Source organism: Arachis ipaensis, chromosome B8 (assembly GCF_059453495.1).
Source record: "Arachis ipaensis isolate K30076 ecotype BB chromosome B8, ASM5945349v1, whole genome shotgun sequence".
Classification (NCBI taxonomy): domain Eukaryota; kingdom Viridiplantae; phylum Streptophyta; class Magnoliopsida; order Fabales; family Fabaceae; genus Arachis; species Arachis ipaensis.
The window spans coordinates 9,777,391-9,800,000 of NC_142443.1; the positions used below are offsets into that span (position 1 = coordinate 9,777,391).

The 22,610-nt window shown below is 44.8% G+C and overlaps 1 protein-coding gene and 2 non-coding genes across 3 annotated transcripts; 2 read left to right on the forward strand and 1 right to left on the reverse strand.

Annotated features, from left to right (window-relative positions):
• Positions 1 to 244: 244 nt before the first annotated feature.
• LOC148547160 (Ribosomal L5P family protein) lies at positions 245 to 2,803 on the reverse strand. Its single transcript, XM_088496643.1, has one exon. It carries the CDS (start codon positions 1,570 to 1,572, stop codon positions 856 to 858), a length of 717 nt encoding a protein of 238 aa, XP_088352769.1. The 5' UTR covers positions 1,573 to 2,803; the 3' UTR covers positions 245 to 855.
• Positions 2,804 to 18,407: 15,604 nt separating this feature from the next.
• TRNAF-GAA (transfer RNA phenylalanine (anticodon GAA)) lies at positions 18,408 to 18,481 on the forward strand. Its single transcript has one exon. It is a non-coding gene; the product is annotated as a tRNA-Phe (tRNA).
• A 264-nt stretch (positions 18,482 to 18,745) lies between these two features.
• Positions 18,746 to 18,820, forward strand: TRNAP-UGG (transfer RNA proline (anticodon UGG)). Its single transcript has one exon. It is a non-coding gene; the product is annotated as a tRNA-Pro (tRNA).
• The last annotated feature ends 3,790 nt before the right edge of the window (positions 18,821 to 22,610 follow it).

The following is a 22,610-nucleotide window of genomic DNA, read 5'->3' on the forward strand; positions in this document are numbered from 1 at the left end:
CGTAATTAGAGGCGGTGGGCGCCTATATACCACTTCAAACGGTCTTTGTTTGGTTGCCAAATGATAAGTGGTATTGTACCACTATTCTGCCCAGGGTAACCAACGTACCCATTCCCTTGGTCTATCGGCATCCCAGGTAGTTCTCTAAGCACCGGTTAACCACCTCCCTCAAAGTGTGCATGAGATTCCACTTATTCTATGTCATTTTCAGCCTTAGGTAGTTGTTCCTCCAGCAGTTCTGTTCTTGGTCTGATAGTCTTGTTAACGCTTTCTAATATACTTTTTCTCTTGTACATATCTTCCTTCCCTTTCCTTCCTCGTCCAGTGACGGATTTGCTCCTAACTAAATTCCAGCGACCTTTCGAATGAATGAAGTTAGAAGCTAAGGGCTTTGTTCGAGTGCTTTGCCAATCATTCTTCTATGTATGAAAGTTAGAATCCTCTCGTGCGCACATCTTTTTTTCGATAATCTATCCCCTTTCTTACCGGAAGTTACATAAAAGAATATCTCCATAAAAGGAAGATTGGACATTGGGGATCTTTACCTAAAGGTGCGGAGCGAAGTCTGCATTTCTTGCAAGTTCTTCTCCCAGTCTCGGACTCAGCCTTTTAGCCGATTCGCACCTTTACTCTCTGTCTCAATCGAGCCGGTCAGATCAATAGAGAAGTCAGGCACGAAGAGGGTCCAATCAGCCTCAACCTTCTTTCTATTCTTAAAGGCTTCAGACGGCTGGTCTACTTCCTGCTTGAAGTCAAGTGAAGATGTGGCATCAGAGTCCTCCTTAAGCCCGGCAGCTTCTCCAACTTTTTCAATAAAGGGAAGAAACGCTTCAAACAATTCGTCCATAACATCTCTTACTCAGAATCTCCCTCATCTTTTTGCAAAAAGCCGCTCCACGGTGGTAAAGTCTCATCTTGTGTGTTGGCCGAAGTTACAATAGTCACATTGAACCCTCGAATATGTTCGAAGATCTCGAAATGATCTTCCAGTTCCGGGGAGAATTCGAACAACTCCGTTTCCATCGAGAATTGAATTGAGTTTAGCCGTCTTTCGACCGGAGAATCCACCAGAGACATTACTGTCGAGATTCTTACCGAAAAATTAGACATTCCATGCCCTCGGAGAGTGCTTTGTCGTGCTAGGTCACTGACATATCCTTTGTCTTTATTTGACCCCAAGAATGGATTTGATCGAAACGACTTTCCTGTCGAACCCCTGTGTGTCTGTATTAATTTCTGACCGCACGGAATCTCCATAGCCAATTTTCCATTTTTGATTATGAAATCATAGGGTGCCTTTGGTACTAGTCTTATTTCACACGATCTAGGAACTTCCATAACGTTGGCGTGATTCAGTTTGAGCAACGGATCCTGACGTGAGACATCTTCGTAATGAAAATGGAGTGGAAACATAGTGTAGTGATTGATTGAGAAAAATTGATTCCCTCCAGACAGAAAGTCATGTAGGAGTCTTGAAGAATTCATTCTATTGAGTTGTGCTTGGTTGTTGACCAAAGAAAGAAAGGATGCATGGGACTTTTGGGCGTAACGTAACATTCTTTTGCTTCTCATACGATATTTCTAGTTGGATGAAAACGGCGCCCCTAAAGGCGATGTCATTTATGAATTTATTAAATATTAAACTTCCCCGGCTTCACCCTTGGCCTTTGTCCCGAAGAATCACTACCAGCTCTTTTCCCTGCGCTTGCAAAGTCAGCATCATACCTGGCTTAGGGTTCCTGTAGCTCGAGAGAGGTGAGAGTGTAGCGTGGTCCCTGCCTAATTTCTTATTCTTTACTTGCCTACCTCAAACCAACCAACAAAGCCAGTGTAGTGATCCCAGTCATCTATGTCTGAGTTCGAACATTCTTCAGAGAAAAGAACTTCCTAATGTGCCTGAATTTGACTTGCTTGCTTTCACACTTCTTCCTTCTCCAGCTTTAAGGGCTATTCTTCGCATAGAGCAAGAAAGATGTTTCTGTCATTCGAAGAGCTAAAGTAAAGTTCCTCACAAGGCTATACTCGAAAAGTAAGTAGAAGGCTTAGGCAAGAATAGGAATTTTTCATCAACGCTAGCGCCCCTAGTTCTATCGTAATCATACATAAACAAGTCAAAAGCCAAAAGCGCCTATAGCAAGATATTAGGTAGGAGTCTTGTAGTGGCTTTAGTTCTTCTCACGCGCATCCACCCGGGGGGATCCCTTATCCTCGTTGAGTACTTCTGTCCCCCCCTAACCTCCTATTCATGGGTTTTCTTTCCATTTCGATTGGAACAATCGTTAGGTTTTCCTCTGCCCGCCCCGTCCATCTTTCTTTGAAGGCCGAGTGAACGAAAGGAGAAAGGCAAGCTAAAAAACCTAACTTATAGCATTTCATGGTAGAAGAGTAGCCTACCAAAGAGTTTAGGTCAGGGATCAAAGCAAAGCGTCGAGGCGCGAAGTCTTTAAGATCGGATGCAATTCTTAAGCTGGTACATGCTGCACTGGTCCGTATTTCTTGCGGGCCTGGCATCTCTTAGCATATTTTATTAAATAAATAAATCTTACAAGTACCTGACGAGAGGCTGTTGCCAATCATCCTGCCCAATCTCTTCTGGCTCCATTATGTAACAGTAAAAAGTGATCTGGAATGTTGTTGGAATCGTCCTTTGAACGTATGTTCTTCAGGTGTCCGATTAGGAAATCTCAAACGTCGAAGCCAGCTGTGCCATTGTGTTAGCCTCAACATTGGCTCTTCTAGGTACTTGGTCTATTTTTATTTCATCAAACTCGGCGAATCGAGTCTAGGGCTCTTTTTCTCTATGGCTGCTGCTTTGCATCTATTACCTGATACTCAGCGATGACTTGTCTCACTACTAGTTAGGAGAGAGAAAAACAATACCTGCTCCCGCACCACCTTGCGTACTGGAGCCATCGAAATACATTTGACATGGAGTTGTGGTCAGACGCATGACCTCTCCATCATTCTGATCGGGCAACTGCTTGCCTAAGAAAAACGGATGATTTATCCAAAATTTTGCCAACACCTGTCCTTTGACCGAAAGTGCGCTCTATAGCTAGCTCCAATTGAACAGGTTGAGGAAAAGAGCCGTTAAAGCCCTTTTTTCTTTCTTTTTTGAATGAATTAATTCCGTCGATAGATAATAAGGAGCGAAAGCCACTCAGTTGATTGCTAAATCTCTAGTTCGTGAGAAGGATTTGCTGTAGTCAATCAATGCTTAAAAGAATTTACAAATCTTTCTGGTCTTACTGCATATCCAAGAGTAAAATCTACTATGGATATGATGCTGCAAAGTTCAATATTTCAAATCTAATTGGCTTTAATGAAGGTAAAATGCCAATGAAGTACCTGGGATTGCCAGTCTCTCAGTTAGTGATTGTTTGCCTCTAATTGAGAGAATCAAAGCTAGAGTAAAGAGATGTACTGGAAAATACCATACCTCTAATATGCTGGACAACTGGTTCAGAGTGCCCTCTTTAGCATGCAAGTTTACTGGAGTACTGTGTTCATACTGCCGGTTTTGATTTGAAGACAAAAGATAAGATCTGTAGAAGGTTCTTATGGTCTGGTCCTGATATGGTTAAGAACAAAGGGAATGTTGCTTGGAAATTGGCTGCCCTTTACCTTTAAATTAAAAGTGCTTTCGGGCTTCATTGGTGGAAGCTGCTATGTTGAAGCATATCTTGGTTCTGGCTGCAAAAAGTCCTTCTATCTGGGTATGTATTAGAATACAATGCTTCTCAAAAATAAGAAGCATTTTGTGCCGGGCCATGAGAAGGAAGACTAGTTATATGCTTTTCACATGCAAGTTCAAGCGAATATAAACATCATCATGCTAATCTCAAAGAGCTCGGGGCTTCCCGCCAGAAAGTGATAGAAAGTACACCCCGAGACGTAGCGTGAAGTTCGTTGCCAAGGTAGATCGTGCCTGTCAAGATATTGCGTATAATATATATAGAGGGATAGCCAGTCGCGTGAAAGACCAAGACAAGCGCCACTGGATAAGCCCGATTTCGAAGCTAGAAGAACAAAATCATAATCCGTTTTTGCCAAACAAAAGATAGAGTTCAAATTAATACTCAACCAGCTTGGAGACAGCTGTTTTCTGTAGCTTTCAAAGTGATGGGATCAAGCAGTTACTCAATAAGTTGTCTTCCGTTATAAACCCTGATAGGGCTTAGTTGGCCACTTTCCTTCTCATGCTCGATCTTGGCTCATATCAATAAACTTTGTCTGGGTCTGTCAATGTATGAGTCTCAAGTGAGTGAAGCTGCTTTGGTCTACTCTGGGTGCACAATTATTATTGTAATATCCTTTTTTTTACCTAGTACCAGTCATCTTAAAGGCCAGCAAATAAGACAGAAAGCGAGTTGTAAGCAGTAGTCTTTCAATGTTCAGTTCAATTATTCTCGCTAGCAATCTCTTAGGCTTATCCTTTCAAAAAGGAATCATCAAGCCGGTACTAATCTAACTCTTAGGGGAGCCTTTGATGGGCTTGGCCTGAGGGACCTTACCCTACCCTTATATATGGTCGAATTGCTTGTACAGCTAGCCCGCTACCTCTCTAATAAATCTGAGTACTTAACATTTTCGATCCCATATCGAGGAAGTGAGCCAAAATGAGCCATCAATACAGTATAGAATATATAGGGCTCCCTTCTTTTTTCAGCTTAGCCACGTCGACCGGATCAATCCACTTTAGCTCGTTCCCAACTCGGTTGGATCTAGGATAGGACCGGTTAGCACAACTTCACTTACTTAGACGTAAAAGTTTCACACCTGACCTGCTTTACTTGTTATTTTCTTCGGTCTAGGCTGTTAATCCAACAGGTATCACATAAGCCCTATGTTTGGGATATTGACTAACGAAAGTTCCCTCGTTTTCGATGAATTGGATTTTGCCTCAAGAAATAGAAAGAGTGCTATTTTGTTTGAGGATTCCTAAGTAGTCCCCTCTGACTTGCATTAATAAAGAAAGTAATTCAACGGTATAAGTCGTTTTTACTACTGAATCAGCAAGATGAGTGGTATCAGCTAGTGATCCCGTTATATCAACTACCGCATCGTCATCGTCTGGCTCAGTGGCGGGGGAGGTTTTCTCCACGATATAAGATTGGGTACCAGATTCCGATTCAACAATCTAAGCTTTAAGTAACTAACTCTTTGTCTTCGAGGAAGGCATATGATGGAGGAGCGACAAGCCCTCTAAGAAAAGGGCCTTTTCATACTCGTTGGCGGTAGCAGACTTTCTTCTACTATGGGCGAACCCTCCTCTTTGGTACCATATTCTGAGTCCGAAGAGAATTCAGCCTAAGTTACCAACTTTCAATTAATAGGAAGGAAGTTGGGACATGTCCATTGTCTGGGTTCAAGTCCATTAACCGAGCGAGCTTTCAACCCCAACGCAAAGACAATCTAATTGATGGAGCTTTCGCAGGAATTTCTTATGTTACCCGCTCTAACCCATTCTCGGCAACTTTCAACCATACGAATTCAAAGGAGATAATAATGCTTACTTGATAAAGGAAGGTAATTTATTACTCGACTGTAAGGCATGAAGTACTGACTCGATAGAGTCTGGATAGAGAAAAGAGCTTACTTGTTAAAGGAAGGAGAGGTACGATTGCCCGGAAACAAGTGCAAAAGAAAGAGTATAAGCTAGCTAAAATACACTCTTTGGGAAGCGCTATCGAATCAGAGAAATGAAAGAAAGTCTCATAGCAAGATCCCGATAATAGCATAGCCCTTTCTCTTATTACTGAGAAATTAACGTTTTAACGATGAATTAGGAATCGTCCATATTATGACGAGAAGACGCATTCGTGAAGGCCTATAGAGCCCGTAGAAAATCAATAATGAAAGAATCTCGCACTATATAGAGCCGGCTGACTGGTAAGATAGACGAGAGCTACGGGAGAAGAGCGTTAAGCCACTTTACCAATAGGTTCAGGAGCAAGAACTCATTCTTGAGGTTTAAGCTCACGACGTCAGATTTCCACAAGGGAATCCCTTAACGTACGGATTGAAAGGTAGGCCACGACCTAACCAGCTTGTGGCTTAGGGGAGTAATCACTCAATTTAACCTATGAGGTACGTAGGTCACTCATATGAGGCCAAGAAGCGTAATAGCCCGTAATAGCCTAGGGGTTGGGTTGACCCGCGGCAAAACTCACTGTGTTCCGTTTGTAAAGCGGGCATTATCAGTCAGCTTTGTAGCAGGACAGCTAATAGGTTAGGTACGTAAGTCACTAACCCGCTTGCGGGTTAGGCTATTATGCGTCCTGTCCTCTATTTACATCAAGAGTACGAATGAAGTTCTTAGGGCCCTATCTATCTAGATAATTTTCTCATGATATGTGCTGTCCTCTGTCTGGCTCTGTAGTAAGTTCCCTGCTAAGGCTGGGATGGGACTCCCCAATGGAATGGTGTTAGAGCGGCTTGGCATTCCGCCCCTATCGCTAAATCAATGAGATACGTGGATCAAGAAGCTATCTTTGTTTGAGCGGCTCTGCCTAAGGTCGAGCTGCTATCGCTGCTTGCCCCTCTCGTCTAGTGGCTTTTGCCTTTTTAAAAAAATATTTTCAACTTTTTTTTTTTGTCTAGAAAGAGAATGCCTTCTATAATATAATAACAAATACATAATCTAAGGGAAAAGACATGAGATCAAGTGAGAAAGAACTAATGAATGTTCTTGCTCCTCAAGAAAGACAAGACGGCAGGGAACTAAGGTGATGTTGTAGCTTTTCCACCTACCTATCATACAATCTATACTTTGAGACCTGATGAATGAAGGGCGGGCTCACTCCTCTAATGCTGTGATAGAAAAGAGAGGTACCAGGGGAATCAATGCTCTCAGCTGAAACAGGGCGTCTGTCTTCGGGCAATCTGCTGCTTGAGAAGAGGCTGCACATGAAGGAGAGGTAGCATCATGATATCATTAATACGATTTCCTCCCAGGGGATTTAGGCCTTCGAAGATGATGGACAATTTACTCTTTCTAATCTAATGGCATAAGTATCAAAGGAAGAACTGATTGACCTATTACTAGGTTATGTCCTTTCATGCAGTGCGAGTTAGGTTGAATTTATCCTTGAGATTGGACGCAAGAAGGAATAGAACTCCGAAGCTTTGGTAGCGAAAGAATATTTTAGTGCGGAGCTTTACCTTTTTTACTCCTCTAAAGGGAGGGCAAGGTGATTTATCATTGACCATTCATTCTGTAACGTTCATAAAGCCCTTCCCCTTCCTCCTACAGTTTAGGAAGATAGCAGCCAGAAAGACGAGAAGTATTGGGATAACTGAATACTTTTATGCCTCTATCAATGTAGTAACCCTCTTTTTTGAATCTTAATTAGAAAGCGGAGTAGCTTGCCGAATCCAAAGTGTCTATCTCCGCCGCCTCTGATTCTTATAGGAGCTAGGATTCTTTCCTAGTACCAAAACTTACAGGAAAAACTAGGGCTCTTATATAATATAAATAAGACTCTTAGCTTACTCTTCTAGAGCTAGAACAGGGGAATTCAAGCCATCTAAGCACTTTTTTTCGATAGGCCGGCCAGGCTGACTATTACCGAGTTCGCTGGTCATTCCAGGCTGAATCTTATGGTGAGTTCTAGGGAAGGCCTATAAAGCTCTCAAGATACAATAAATAGAGACCGGTGGCATCTGACTTTCAGTTGAAATAAAGTAAAGACAAGAAGAAAGTCTAGCCGGAATAAACTACATGAAAGCAAGCAGAGGAAGCGGAGAGGTACTTGAGAGAATGGAGGGCGGATTTCGTAGCGCTTAATCGTGGTTGGGGCATTCCTTCTTTTAAAAGAAGACTACAGGACGAAAGAAGAAGCTCTTACATCGGGTAAGTAGACCGCTCGAATAGGCTGAGAGACAAACCGTTCGGTAGGGCGCTTTGATGCTTAGTCAGGGGAAAGAACGAATTCTTTAGATAAAGGCTTGTCCCCAGGTGCCTATCAAAAGTCCTAAGCAAAGTGGTCTCCCTTCGAGGAACGTAGCGACTGTCAAGAACAGCAAAGCGACCGAGTCGAGCTCAAGGAATGAAGAGCTATTCAAGCTTTTGTCCTTATCTACTTTCATTTAGACTAAGGTGTCAATGGCACCCTTACCTCTTCTTAGTGACATAGAAATAAAGACTAGATTGAGTAGTGTTATTCATTCCATTTAATAGAAAGCAGTTGCAAGCTCCCTCTTTATATTCTTCAAAAGTATGATTTACCAACTAAGACAAAGTGAGCTTAGGCAAAAAAACTTGCATCAATCCCGATTGTCGACCTTAGCAACAAGTAGCTTGCACGACCAGCACAGCACTAACGGAGACGAAGAGAGTTTTCCGCGTCCGTCGATCCGGTAGGAAAAAGTAAGATGAAAGCCCATTGGAGTCATCCTACAAAGGGTTTATGGATCACTGCTTAGTTTTAAGGATTGCTACGACATCAGTTTACCGGTACAATAATGGTTAGGGACTTTTTTTTGAGTCCTTTATTAACATTAACTGAAGACCAAGCCAATCTCGATGAAAAATAGAGAAATACAAGTACATCCCCTTGTTCTGCCATTTGACTTTCTTTGAATTTCAACTTCTTATCTCGAGCCTAATTTTTTTAATATAAGGAATTTTTTTTACCCTCGGGACAAGATTCAATCATACACAAATAGCCAGGCGATCTCATACACAATAAGAGTAGGTTCTAGGGACAAAGTAGCTTAGTTGAACATAGTGAGACTAAGGGACGAAAGGTCAAACCCAGAAATGTGCAAGCGAGACCCAGCAAGAAAACTTTTTCGCGCGAAAGCTGTTGCTTGTTCCATAACTTGCTCCTCCATTTGCTGGGATGTAATCATCGCGGAGTCATTGGTACTAGATAGACCATAATCATTTCATACGCTATTTTGGATCTGGTCTGATCCTCTTGTGAAGAGGTACTACCAGCATTTCTCCTTCTCACGTAATGTCTTGAAGACGGCTGGCTCGTAGATGTTCAGCCTCCAATGCAGAAACTTACTTTCACAGATAGACTAGCAAGCAAGGTCCTCAGCACTTACTATGACCTCGTCCCTTCTTGCTTCCCTGCTGAGGAGGTTGGGATTCCCCTTCCCTACATGTTGATAGCAACTTCCTCAGTCATGCCAGACATGCTTGCCCACAAGTAGTCTCGCTCCCACGAACCAAGCTCGAACCAGGCTTCCTCGAAGCAAGGCTCTGATACCACCTTGTCACGGATAGCAGCTGAAGCTTTAGGGTTCATTTTGCTTAGTGCACTTGAATTAGCTTAGTGTGAAAGGAGTTACGGAGCCCTTTTTCTTTGAGGCGCTAGAGAAGTTCTATTTTATAGCTAGACAAGACAACAGGGGAAAAGGAAGGTAGGTAAGATTCTCACCGAGCCCTAACGATAGATGAAGCAGGGTAAATTCGGTTAGCTCACACTGGATTTCTATTCCGATCTTTAGCTACCATCCCTGACGTTGGTGGATTTTGCCGCATCTAGTAGGGGTCACTTTGGTTCTGAAAGGTATGCTGCTGGCTTGGTGGATATCGCCCTATAAGGGATTTCTAAATCGACTGGATCAGCTGGAACTACACAAGGAAGCAGGATTCATTGTTGTTCTTCCTTTACAGAGTCAACGGCCTCAATAGGCGGGAATAGAAGGTGCAGGAACATCACTACCTACAGACCCACCTTTGATGGGCTTCTGGAGGAGGAGCTAGAGAAAGGGGTTCCTCGCTCAGCAGTTTCGAGGTCGTCCAAGACCTGACTTGAAAGAATTCTGACTATGGGCTGGTCAAGCGGTTGGTGTCTGGGAAGAAAATGGATTTACCAACAGCTGTGGTGAAGGGTGCAGGAGGGAGCTTTTACGAGGGGAGTACTCATAGTCCATTTAGGCCCCTGTCCTTGATTAGCTTCCTGGAGTGGTCTATTCTTAGACGGTTGGACCAAGCATTGCTACGCCAAGTGGCGTGGTATGCTAAGAAATCCGGATGCCTCAATCCTGGTTTGATGGACCTACTGTAGTTCGATCGATAGGGGTTAGCCCGATCTTATCCGTTTTGGACAACTAAAGTCTTTGATCTCATCATCAAATATGACAAGAAGGATTAAACCTCGTGCGAGAACTTCGTTTATCTCATTAGGATATCCTGGGATTGTTGGTTGCCGGGGAAGAGTCTGACTCAGCCCATTCTATTCTTTAGTAGAGGTCTTACAACCTCGAGACAATGAAAAAGAGAATAGAAGATTCAGTCTAACAACATGTTTAACCATACCAAAGGTAAGTAGTCAGTCGCCAACATTCCATTTGAATTAGTGAATATGGGCGATAGGCAGGCACGTAGTCACTCAGATTAATGCAATCTTTCCCTATCAAAGCCTCCGCTATATTATGACTTTGAAATCAACGCCCTGCCGTCCACATAATGATCGGAAAACGCAGGCTATCTAGAGCCCTTAAGAGCGAAAAGAAGATCAGAAGGAGGAAGTAAGGCCTTCCGCCCACGAGTTTATGGTTCCTGCAGGCAACCTGGCATACCGCAGTCTCATTGATTTCTTTTCCCTAAAGGGGAGCGGAATCCCTTCTAGAAATGTTTAGCCAAGTAGCAGCTAAGAAAGCATTCGCTTTTCGGCTGGAATCGAAGCTGCGGATAGATCAGCAGATAGGTTGCTGCGGATAATTTATCCGCTGTTGATCAAATTAATCGTCTTCAAGATCGTCTGAACTGTATACCTATTCCCTGGTCGCTGGTATATTGATTTACTAACAAGGCCTTCATACCTCTCGCTCCTAGGACTAGCGGAACTAAGACCTGTGAAAGAAACTAGGAGATAAAGCCCTTGATATGACCTTACGGATTAACACAGAATCAATCTCTGACTTTCTTCCCCTTTGAAATCCATTCTTGCATCTGCTTTCCTTGTTAGCCTAGCTAGTCAACATCCGCTCTCTAGAAAGCACTTTCTAATTCGAATGGGCAAAGCTCTTCCTTCCTTTGGTGATGAAGTTGGGCCGTCTTTATTATGTCAATTCTGAGTCAACCATATTCCCATCCTCGGCTTTCAGCCTCCGAGACTTTCCAACCTTTTCGGTAGGAAGGATCACTACAACTTTACTCAGGTCGGGTACTACCCAATGATCAAGTACCGGTTACAGTACAGGATACCACAACTAATTCACGACTCCTCCATCGAGCAATGCAACTCGAGATGGAACATGTATTATTTCATTCAAAATGGCTATTCTAAAAATATGATATGAACAGTCTTTTCTCATGAAAAATGCAACTTTGAAATTGCGTAGGTGATGGCAGAAAATCCATCAAGAAATTACATAGATAGAGCAGTGCAGGGCTGCTCTTGACAGTTTTCATTTTCGATTGAGAAAGCGGCAGGCCCAAAGAGCACTACAGTAGCGCCTTGCGAGGTCGTAGAGCCGGTAACCCTCGTTCGCCTAAGATCGAAAATGCTCTGTCTTTGAGGAAAAAGAGATATAGATAGTGTTCCAGGATTTCATTGTTTTGAGTCTTTACTTAACTCGACCGCCTTTCTACTCCCATGCTTTTCTTTGGTCAACAACCAAGCACATTGAACAATAGTTCTTCACTACTCCTACAGGCTTGACGGAGTTCAGAGTTCAGTCTGTCTGGAGGGAATTATTTTAGATCAATCACTATGTTTAACAACGTTCGACGCATCTCTTTATTTGATGAGAAGAGTCTTAACTCAACTTCGAGTGATACAGCTTCTATGTGGAATGATTTTCCATCGGTCCCTTCTGACCTGCCACCCTTACCAGCCGACTCGGTTCCATCTGTCCCCTCATTACCTTCCATAGCAAGTGATGTTGAGGTGGAGCAGCCGGCTCCTTCTAATTATAATTACGAGACTCATGGTATTGATGAGGATCATCCGGGTCTTAACCCGGACAGTGAACGTATAGTAGAGCTTCAATCTGATATACACGATAAATTGGGAGAGTTGATGACTAACAAGAGTGACCAAGACGTTCTGAGTGCGGCCGAAGCTTTACATGGCGAAAGCAACAATATCCCTTTTCTGGAGCACCTGTTAGATGATTTGAACAAAAACGGAATAGAAGGTGAAGCCTATAAGGATGCCCTGGATCTATCGAATAGGTTGGGTATATTACCCGATAAAGCAGCTTTGTGTGATGCAGCGGAGCCATGGCAATTAGGATTTCAAGACGCAGCAAGTCCTATGATGCAAGGAATAATCGATTTACATCACGATATCTTTTTCTTCCTCATTCTGATTTTGGTTTTCGTATCACGGATCTTGGTTCGCGCTTTATGGCATTTCCACTATCAAAAAAACCCAATCCCGCAAAGGATTGTTCATGGAACTACTATCGAGATTCTTCGGACCATATTTCCTAGTATCATCCCGATGTTCATTGCTATACCATCATTTGCTCTGTTATACTCAATGGACGAGGTAGTAGTAGATCCAGCCATTACTATCAAAGCTATTGGACATCAATGGTATCGGACTTATGAGTATTCAGACTATAACAGTTCCGATGAACAGTCACTCACTTTTGACAGTTATACGATTCCAGAAGATGATCTAGAATTGGGTCAATCACGTTTATTAGAAGTGGACAATAGAGTGGTTGTACCAGCCAAAACTCATCTACGTATTATTGTAACACCTGCTGATGTACCTCATAGTTGGGCTGTACCTTCCTTAGGTGTCAAATGTGATGCTGTACCTGGTCGTTTAAATCAGATCTCTATTTCGGTACAACGAGAAGGGGTTTACTATGGTCAGTGCAGTGAGATTTGTGGAACTAATCATGCCTTTACGCCTATCGTCGTAGAAGCTGTTCCTAGTAAAGATTATGGTTCTCGGGTATCCAATCAATTAATCCCACAAACAACAGGGGAAGCTTAAGCGAAAATGAAAGAGTAGGGTGAGGGATAAGGGGGGAAGCCACTAAATGGAAGGCTTCGCTCGCTCTAAGGCTCGTTTAGTAGACAGCGAGTGGAGTGCATAAGCCCCTTTAGAGTTAGAGATAGGGGCGAGTACTACACGAGCTCGTAAGTCAAGTACGGAACGAGCGGAGGAGAGCGACCTCATCTTGCTTGCTTCTGGCGAAGCTTCTAGAAGGCCACCACTTCATAGGAGCGATAGCGAAGCCGTAGAAAGGCAAACAGCTCGTATAGCTCGCAATAGCGAGCCTACTTTTAGCTTTTTTTTTACTTTACCGCGGGACCTTAACAAGGAAAGTCAAGAATATCATCAGTAAGAGGGGTTGCTATTGAATCCGCTTCTCGAGTATGCAAGGCCTTTTTTTCGTCTTTTTCGGCCTGTTGGTACTTGTCGAATTGAAACTCGATACGATAATAAGAAGATTCGCCAACATTACCCATTTTTTTAGTGGATTCGGGCCGGGGTAAGTACGTGATTTCAAATTGCATCTTATAAGCATATGATCCTCCTTTTACTGTTAAAGTACCATCTCCGCCTTTGCTATCTATGCTTCCTGGTCGCTAGACTCATTCTTCTACTTGACTTCCAGCTACTCTGCTCTGAGCTTAAGAAAGGTTCAAAAGTAGCTTTGGTTGCCGCTAAAATCGGATGTGATTTTTGTAGTGGTGAATTCCAGAACAGGTAAATTCCCCCTCTCCTTTCGGGAACTCTCTTCTCTAGGGATTCCAATTCTATTTCTATTGACTCTTCCATGGGTGTTTTGTATTGCTACAACAAAAAAAGTTTTGGTAACTTACTTACAGATTGTATCTTAAATAAAAGAAACATCAACATCCTTTAAGCTAAGACTAAGGGATGGGGGGAACACTACCGATCCCGAGACAGACGACGAAGCTACATCGATTACAAAAAAATCTGAGTCAGTGGTGGCAGACCCTTTCCCGGCCCCTACAATCAAGCAACCTCACCAATGTGAATGAAAGAAAGGGAACCCCATACATCTCGACAAGTTCGTGCCTCTTTAGGATTTTAAGTGCGAACTAAAACCTCTTTTGAATTCTTATTCCGACTCCGAAGTCCGGATATTTGGTTGCTTTCTACTCGACCCATGTGGTTCGGCTTGTTGCGCCACCTCACTTAACCAAACATATCCGAGAAGAAGTTCTACCAGATCTACAGCACTTGCTGCTTCATGCCCGGTTGCATCTGACTCTGCTGGTTCACCTTCTAAACAGGTATCCGCACCTGATACACATCCTTCTCCTGTAGCTTCTTCTTTTTCCTATATTGTGGTGGCTTATTCAGCGAGCTGGAGCTCCTACAGTTCCCGCCCCAGCTTCAACTCTAGCTCCCTTCGGCCTCGAAGATCATCAGGTTCCATCAAAAGTTTCTATCTCACTCTGTTAATAGGTTTTTTACTTCTGCATGTTGGGAATCAAAATAGAATAAGATTTTCTACTTTATAAGTGATCAACTAGGTTTTGAATCCCTCGCTTACACTCTTTTGGGCTAGGTTCAGTTGGAGGTCGTACATTTCACCAGAGAAAAAGGGGGGGGGGATTTTCATACTGAAATCGATTCACCCGAAAAGGAAGCAAGGCTTCCATTCCGCGAGGAGCGAATAGATTATTATTGCGGTTTAAAGCACACTCTAATATCATAAGGACCGAACTCATCGGATCAGAAAGAGATGGCCAGTCCCTTCCTAATGCGAAAGAGCTTTATTCCGGTACTTCACACCCAAAGCAAAGCTGCACGGAATAGGGGCCTTACTTGTCCCGGTCCGGGAAGAGGTTAAGGTATTGTGGTTCCTCCCACATATCTTTCAACAAGGCATCCTAAGAACAAACCCTTACAAACCTCTTAGAGATGAGAGGCCTGTTGGAATTCATCATGCCCATTTGATATTTCATTTAGTCATCCCACCTAAAAGCACTCTTTCCAGATCAGTATGACAAGGGCAGCACCCATTGGAAAACCTTGATCCAGAACCCAAATTGGGTTATCCTAATAACCACCTCCCCTCCTTCTCGCGGGGGGATGTGCCACATCTTGGATGTAGGAGTGACGACCCGTGGTCCAATCTAGTAAAGAGATTGGGTGCCAGTGGTCTGTCTGAGGACGGGTTCAACAAGCTCTTTCTTTGAAAAGAAAAGATGGTTCCATGGATCGGGTTTTCATTTCAGAAGCTGCTAGAATGCATGTTAAGTCAGTCAAGGGGGTCTTAGATCATGACGATTCTTAGAAAAGGGAAAAAATATGATTTTTTCAGGACATATCTTAAAGTCCTAAAGGATTGAAAAGAAGAGTGAGCGACGAGTGGTTCAATCCGGAATGAAAGTGAGAGACCACTAGCGGAAAGAGTTTTCTAAAACACTAGGGTTTCTTGCATAAGATTTAGCGAGAAGTCCGACTAATCAAAGGAGTCTGAGCGTCGGTTCGCTGCCCTAACCGTGCGATTTCAGGGCATCTTTTCAAGTATTCATCTAAACTAAATGCTGGTGTCGGGTATCATCTCGATCCATTGGCAGCAGAAAAGAGTGATAGCTAGCTTAATTCTATAGGTTCAAAACTAGAGAAGTCTTCCTTCCAAGTAAGGATTGAAGATCATATGCTTACACAATCTCCCAAAAAAGAGGGTCTTTCCTGGCGACCTTACCCACACTTGGTAATTGAGGAGTCAAATCATTCTTTTTCTCTGATGCCTTAATCCTTTTAGTGTATCGGCATTTCGGTTGTAGCAGTTGTAGCTCTTCCTCTTCTCTTGTAGCTTGAGTGCTTGTTGTTGTTGTTTAACGTCTTTCGATTCAAAAGCAATCCTGCCAGCTAGTGTACCTCCTGACTGTCCGCTGCATTCGAAATGAAAAAGAATAGCAGTTCCTCGTCCCCCGAAATTGGATAGGGGATTGGCCTTTCCTTATTACTTATTATAAAGTAGTTAGGAGGCCAAGTACGTTATCGGGGCATCTAAGACAATCAAAACAACCGCCCTAATGGCTTTTTTCACCCATGGGCAGCTAGTTGAGGCCAATCAACCCGAAAGGGAGGTCGAGAAGGAGGGTCGAGCACAAACCGTAGGCCAACAGTGGATGGACGACAACCAACCAGAACGGATGATCGATGAAGATTGTTTAGAACCTTCGGGGAGTTCTCCGCACAAAGGAAATATATGAAACACTACCTAAGCAAACCAAACCGCTACGCTCCTGCACCTATCGGTACAGTGGCTTGACGCTCCTGGAATCATCAAAGCGGGAAGGTACGTAGCTACCCACCCTGGTTGGGAGAGTAGCGGATCGAGGAAGACACCAATCCCCTTCTTCCTTCCTTACAATATTACGGCATGGAACTCTCTATCCTCTCCCTAGAGTCGAGAGACAACTTTCCTCTCGCTTCTACGACTCCACTCTTACCCTTAGCTTTCGGTCGAGCTAGGCATCACTTCCTATCACTCTTAGTTGAAGGAGAGCGTAGGAAGCCAAAGACCTGTTTTGAGTTCTGAGTTGAATAAGGCAGGGATAGGTGAATTTGGAGATCAGAATAGGTCTTCGATCCGTTCATTCTGTCTTCAGGGCATACTTAAGTATAAAGAAAGAAGAAAGGAGGGAAGCTCATTCCGGCGGGTACTCCAAGTCCCTTAACTTATTCGTGGAACAGAGGAAGATAGTTATAGGTATTCGGACAGATAACGAAGAGTTAGGCGGGACCACTAGAGATGCTCCTATACTAAAGGCTATCGGAAAAGCAAGAAAGATAGGGGTGTCAAAACACTTCTTAAAAAGAGAGGGACAAGCTAGCCGTAGGCTATTAACCAGGAAGTGGCCGAAGCTTCCATTACAGAAGTTGATGGGCGGGGCCTTTTCATTTTCACCTAAAGGGGGTTCAGGCATTATGAGTGCAGCTCCACTAGTCTAGCTGGTAAAGTCTTTTGGCCTAGGACCTGGGTTCTCATCCCGCCTTTTCGCGGGAATGGGATCTTATGCCAGGATCTGTGATTGAACGCAAAGATTCTAATAGAAGACGTGAGAAAAAAAATGTAATATATGGAATCTTTTTTGATAGACTGGACTCTTCTGTAGGTTAGGAGGTTCTTTTTCTTTCGTTTAGCCGGCCTCCCTTAGGAGTGGGAAATCGATGAAATGAGCAAGTTGCTCCATCGAGAACGCGTTTTCGACTTAACTTACTTAACCAGAATACCTGGAATGACCCATAGGAGAAGGCTACGGGGGCATCGTTCACGTACTGATTCATAGCGCTTCCCCTTTCTAGTCAATAAAGAGTGTATGTGATGTTGGATCTTGTATCCGGGCCTGCAGACAGGCAGGAGATCCTATCCTCACTCCTCATATAGCTATATGAGTGACTACGTACATGGATGTACTCTTTCTGCTAGTTAAAGTTTATGCCTTTTTCCGACCTCCGTTCTGGTACCTCATAGCTATGCGCAGAGTGACTTCGTACCTTCTCTTCTAGTTTAAGCCTTTTGGTATGTTAGTCATGCGTGAAGCTGAGACTTGCTCCTTAGCACAAGTACTAAGCAAGCCCCTAAAGGCCTTCGCGTTAGTAAGCTAGCTTTGTAAGCTAAGCAAGCCAGGGTCTCCGGGCACTATGGTAGGACGTGGATCGATCATGACGAAAATGGACTTCTCCTTAATGGTTTAGAAGAGTCCCCTTCTTCTGTGAGCCAGTTCCCCGGGCTTTCTCCCTTCTCGACCAGACGAAGGAGATATGAATTCCATTCAGGCGGGTAAGGGCTTTACTCTGTGTTCTCTCCAGGTCGCCTTTGCATTGGCGAAGACTGGAAAAGTTCATCATTCAGTGGTGGGGTCGGTCTTCATAGAAAAGAGGGCGTCGCCCAACGAGTGGCAGATTTGGATGGAGTCTCGCTCATAGATAGAGGAAGAGTACGCGCGCTAGCGCGCTACGGCTTACGCAGTTGATCGGATCAGATAGCCCTTTGGGCAACCAACCGCACATCAAATTCCGATCAATTGGAGGTCTGGCTGAGTGGCTTAAGGCATTGGTTTGCTAAATCTACATACAAGAAGATTGTATCATGGGTTCGAATCCCATTTCCTCCGGCACGGAAGTGGAACGGGCGGGCGAAATTACGTGAGAGAAAGAACCTAACCTCTTGGTGTTGGTGGAGTCCCCCGGAGGACAGAATAGCACTACTTAGTTACTAGGAGCGGGGAGCCCGTTGCGCGTTGTGGCCTATCTTCTTTTTAGAAGCAAGCTCCCCTGTTTCTTGAAGGCCTGGGCGGCTCTCGGTTCTTGAGCATGTTGGGAGAGGGGATTAGGCGGCAGTTGAAAGAGCTGCTCGAAAGCTTGCAATACTAAACAAGCGAAAAAAGCCCTTTCTTGTTATTAGTAAAGGGCTTTTCCCTAACTAGTAAAGTGGTAAGTAAGGTAGGGCACTATTCGATGAAGAAAACAGACTTTAGGAAAGTGGTTCAGGTAGCTCAGCTGGTTAGAGCAAAGGACTGAAAATCCTTGTGTCAGTGGTTCGAATCCACTTCTAAGCGGGCTTTGGGTCCAAAGGACAGGTAGCCGGGAGCGAGCCGGATTTTCAAAAATGAAAGTGAATGAAAGAGGAAGCCAAAATGTGAGCGCTCCTGCACTATACGGCTTTTTGGCGGTAGGGTTGGGGTGGCTTGCTGGAGGCAGATTTTATAAAAAAAGCGGTTGATTACTCGGATTGGTTCTCGCGTCCCTGTGCCCAAAAGGATGGGCGAGTTCGGTTCGAGTCTTCATCGATCGGGTGGATCTATATGCGGAGGGGGGTGAGACGAGGTGTAGCGCAGTCTGGTCAGCGCATCTGTTTTGGGTACAGAGGGCCATAGGTTCGAATCCTGTCACCTTGATGTGAGGTAGTAAACACCTAAAGAGCACCCATCCACCCGTAAACTTTCGCTCTTTTAGAAAGAAAAAAAATGGACCGCCCTTGATCTGATCTGGGCGGGATCTAAAGCAGCATTTCTTCCGAATGTTTCGGGGGCAGGCCTTAGGTTCAATTCTTTCTTGCCTATAGTCATGACTATAGGCTTCAGAAGAGAAGAAAAAACTTTTTCTAAAGAAAGAAGTAGTATCTAATTCACGTAAGAAAAGAGAATCAGTCTGCATGCTTAACAGCCTTCCCTGTCTGAATCCCTTTGTAAATGTAAAAAAAAGGGGGCTCCCTCATGGTCTTGGGGGCTATGAGCAAGAACCACATTCCTTAAAGAAAGTATACCCGAAAGCACTTTCTCTAGAATGGGTCAATCAATCAGTAAGTTGCTGACATTGAAGAGATTCAAGTCGATGCTTCAACTAAGACTCCTACATGACTTTCTGTCTGGAGGGAATCAATGTTTCTCAGTGAATGATGATGCAAGGTATATCTGATTGGAGTGTTCTTTTTATCTTAGGATTTTTGGTCTATTTTATACGAACAAGCAATGGTATGATTAAATACTTGCTTGATCGTGAAGATGTAAAATCTTTGAAAATTGGGGTGTGGGGAGTACCCATGACTAAGGAAAGACGTGTTTCAATGTTTCATTTTTTTATCCCCCTTTTTTTACTCTATTTTTCATTTCTATTGATTGGTATGGATTTCAATCTCTTTCTTGTCAAACTCCAATCCATCCTTCTCACCAAATCTCTCCACTTTCTTTTGAGTAGGTGTGGTGGAGGGCTGGTTATAGCTGTTGTTTTGACTATTTTGGATCCCGAGCTGGCTAAGATGATGGCTCCAGGGGGAGAGGAGGGTGGAAGCGGTGCCAGCTCTTCGAAGCAACCGTCTTTTGACCTGAACGTGCCACCTGGCGGAAGGGACGAGTTGTCTTCCGTTATGTATGAGCTATCAGAAGTTGAGAGAAGGATTCAACAGGCGGAGACCGGGATTCAACAAAGCTTGCTTGAGATTGAAGGCTTGAATGAATCAAGGGTCCAAGTTCTTCAAGCCAGTCAAGAAGCGAGGGAAGGGCCGAGAGATCAACCCGCGCCTTAGCACAAGCACTAAGTAAGCCCCCCCTCACATAGAAGAAGGGGATGGGTGGAGGAGATAAAGGAGAGCCCTAATCCCCTAAAATCCCTCATTAGGGAACACCTGTAAGATGAGTCCGCCGCTTTCTTTCATAACAGAGCCGGGAATAACGGCTGGCATAGAAGTATCTCGCACGCAAGGAGATGCATTTCTGGTACAGGTAGTACTGGACAAGCTCTCAGGGAATAATCTCTTTCTTATTTCTTCCTTTTTTCCCATGACGACTAGGAACGGGCAATTCAAAAATTTCACTTCGAATTTCGGACCTCAACATCCAGCTGCTCATGGTGTTTCACGATCAGTATTGGAAATGAACGGAGAAGTGGTGGAACGTGCGGAACCGCATATTGGATTACTCCAGTGCGGCACGAAGCCGCTGACGCCGAGTCGGCTCCTATGCCGCTAGCTATGCCCTGCTTGGTCCCCCGGCACGGTGAAGGTCCCGTAGCGCGTCATGAGCACCGGGCTAAGGGGCGGTTGAGCAACTCAAGCGAACCGCCCTACCTTACTACAACATAAGGACAGAAGGGAGAGGGTTGTGAAGGTGGCCTCGTTATCCACACCTCCGGTCAGATGAATGGAGGCCCTTAGACAAATGGCCGACCCGGGTTTTCATGAGCGTTGGCGGGTCCTGGAGTGCCTGTCAAGGGCGCTAGCGCATACCCCGGGGTGATCATCACCACCTGCACCTCACATCTCGGCACAGCAGAACGTGTAACCCGCCTGCTGTCTCATTCAACTACATTTGTTCCTGTAATCCATAGCCTAACAGAACGCAGCAGCGAGGGAAAACCCGCCCATACAGCCAGCGGGGAGGATGGCACTACTGGCAAAGACCGTCCGGCGAAAACGCCGCAGGCGCGAAGCGTGGTAGGCCTGTGCCGGGGGAGCATAGCATAGGTAGGAAAGGGAGCCCGGACGGTGGAAGAGCCTGGGGGGCCGGGTCATTTGACGGAAATGGAAGGATTTTCCCCTATTAGATTAGAGAAGGCCCTCCGAAGGGAAGTGCATTAATTCTTGGAAAAAGAGGGAGCGAGCCTATAAAAAAATGAAAGTGAATTCAATGAATAGATAGAGTCAACGGTACGACAGACAGCGCTGCCTACACGCGAATTAGCTTCCGAGGTCGAGCAGTCTCAATTTCACTACAGGATTTGCGAATGAATGCTGGGCCGGGCCACCTCGAATGGCGTGAGCCGCATGCGGGGAGACCCGCACGTACGGTTTTTAGGGGGATCTGGTCGAAAGACCGGCCGGCGCCCACCCGACTAGAGGGACTGAGAAATTAATAGAGTACAAAACTTATCTTCAAGCTTTACCTTATTCTGATCGTTTAGAGGGCGATCGCGGACTCACTGAATGAAGTCCTCCGTTTCTTTCGGAGGTGCTGACCCGCAGCGAGGCAGAGATGACTTAGTTACATAAGGAATATGGCGACGACAACAGCATGTCGTAGAAGGAGATAACAGGCGGAGCCAACGATCCGCTAAGACTAACGTATCTACAACTCCATCCCCGAGTGGCAGTCAAACGGAGGCGTGAATGCAAGATGCCAGCGGAATGATCGGCCGGACAGAGGCTAGGGCTGCTTCCTTCCCACCGCGTCCTTCCTAGCCTAGTGTGTCGGAGATATAAAGCGAGTGCACCGGAAAAGAACGGGAACTGGGTCGATCTATTCTATGGCGAAGCATCCGAAGCATAACTGCACACTCACACGATCTTTGCCGAGAGATAGGAGCATTCGGTGGAACCGGTGAACTACACTTGCTTCTGGATAGATGTGTGGGACAGAGGGCTCGTGGTACCAGCTGCCCAACCAGCCTCCTCTGCTTTGAGAACCGTGTGAACGGAGAGTGGGCAGAAGGGAAGGAGGTCCTCATACGGAGTCGCACACGCACACTTACTTGAGCAGTGCGGAAGACTGGGGAATGGGTTGAGTAAACTCCCCTGGGGCCGGAAAAATAACAGACGAAGCTTTACTTAGATAGGGCTTTGATTGGTCTTTTTTTTCTTAGTGATTGAAAAGGGGGGCGCCTGGTTATGTTACAAAAAGGGAAGGCAGAGGTAGTCCTTCGAATGGCGAAACGAAGGGCTAAATAGCGCCAGTGATTCTCTGAGCCGGTCTGGATTTTCTACGCCTCGGGAAACAGGTCGAGATAGATGACAGCACCCTTTTCCTCTCTTCCTTACCGGGAGGGCAATCTTATGGCCTTCACCTCCCGCCCGGCCCGGAAATAGAACCCAGCCCCCTTCTGATCCATTCATTTCTGCAAGCAGGGAGGGGGGATCCAGAGCTAAGCCTCCCGTCTATTGCATAACCTAAAAAAGCTATAAGCAAAGTACCAGAGGTGCGCTTCGCCCGGTGACTAAGAAAGAAATTGGTTTGCGCTTTGAAGTGATGAGGTCGCAAAGAGGGGGGCTCCTATTGAAAGGCTTTCCCTCCCTAAAAAGGCGACCAGCTTTCAATACTAGTTGTTACGCTGCCATTTTTCCAATATCATTGAATAGCATGGCCTGCCTGGGGCTAAGGTAACTCAAGTGGGAGAGCCGTGTTATGGGTGACCTTATTGCACGGTTCAGAGAGCACTTGTGTATGTGATGCAAGTGAACGTGTACGAAAAAGCTGT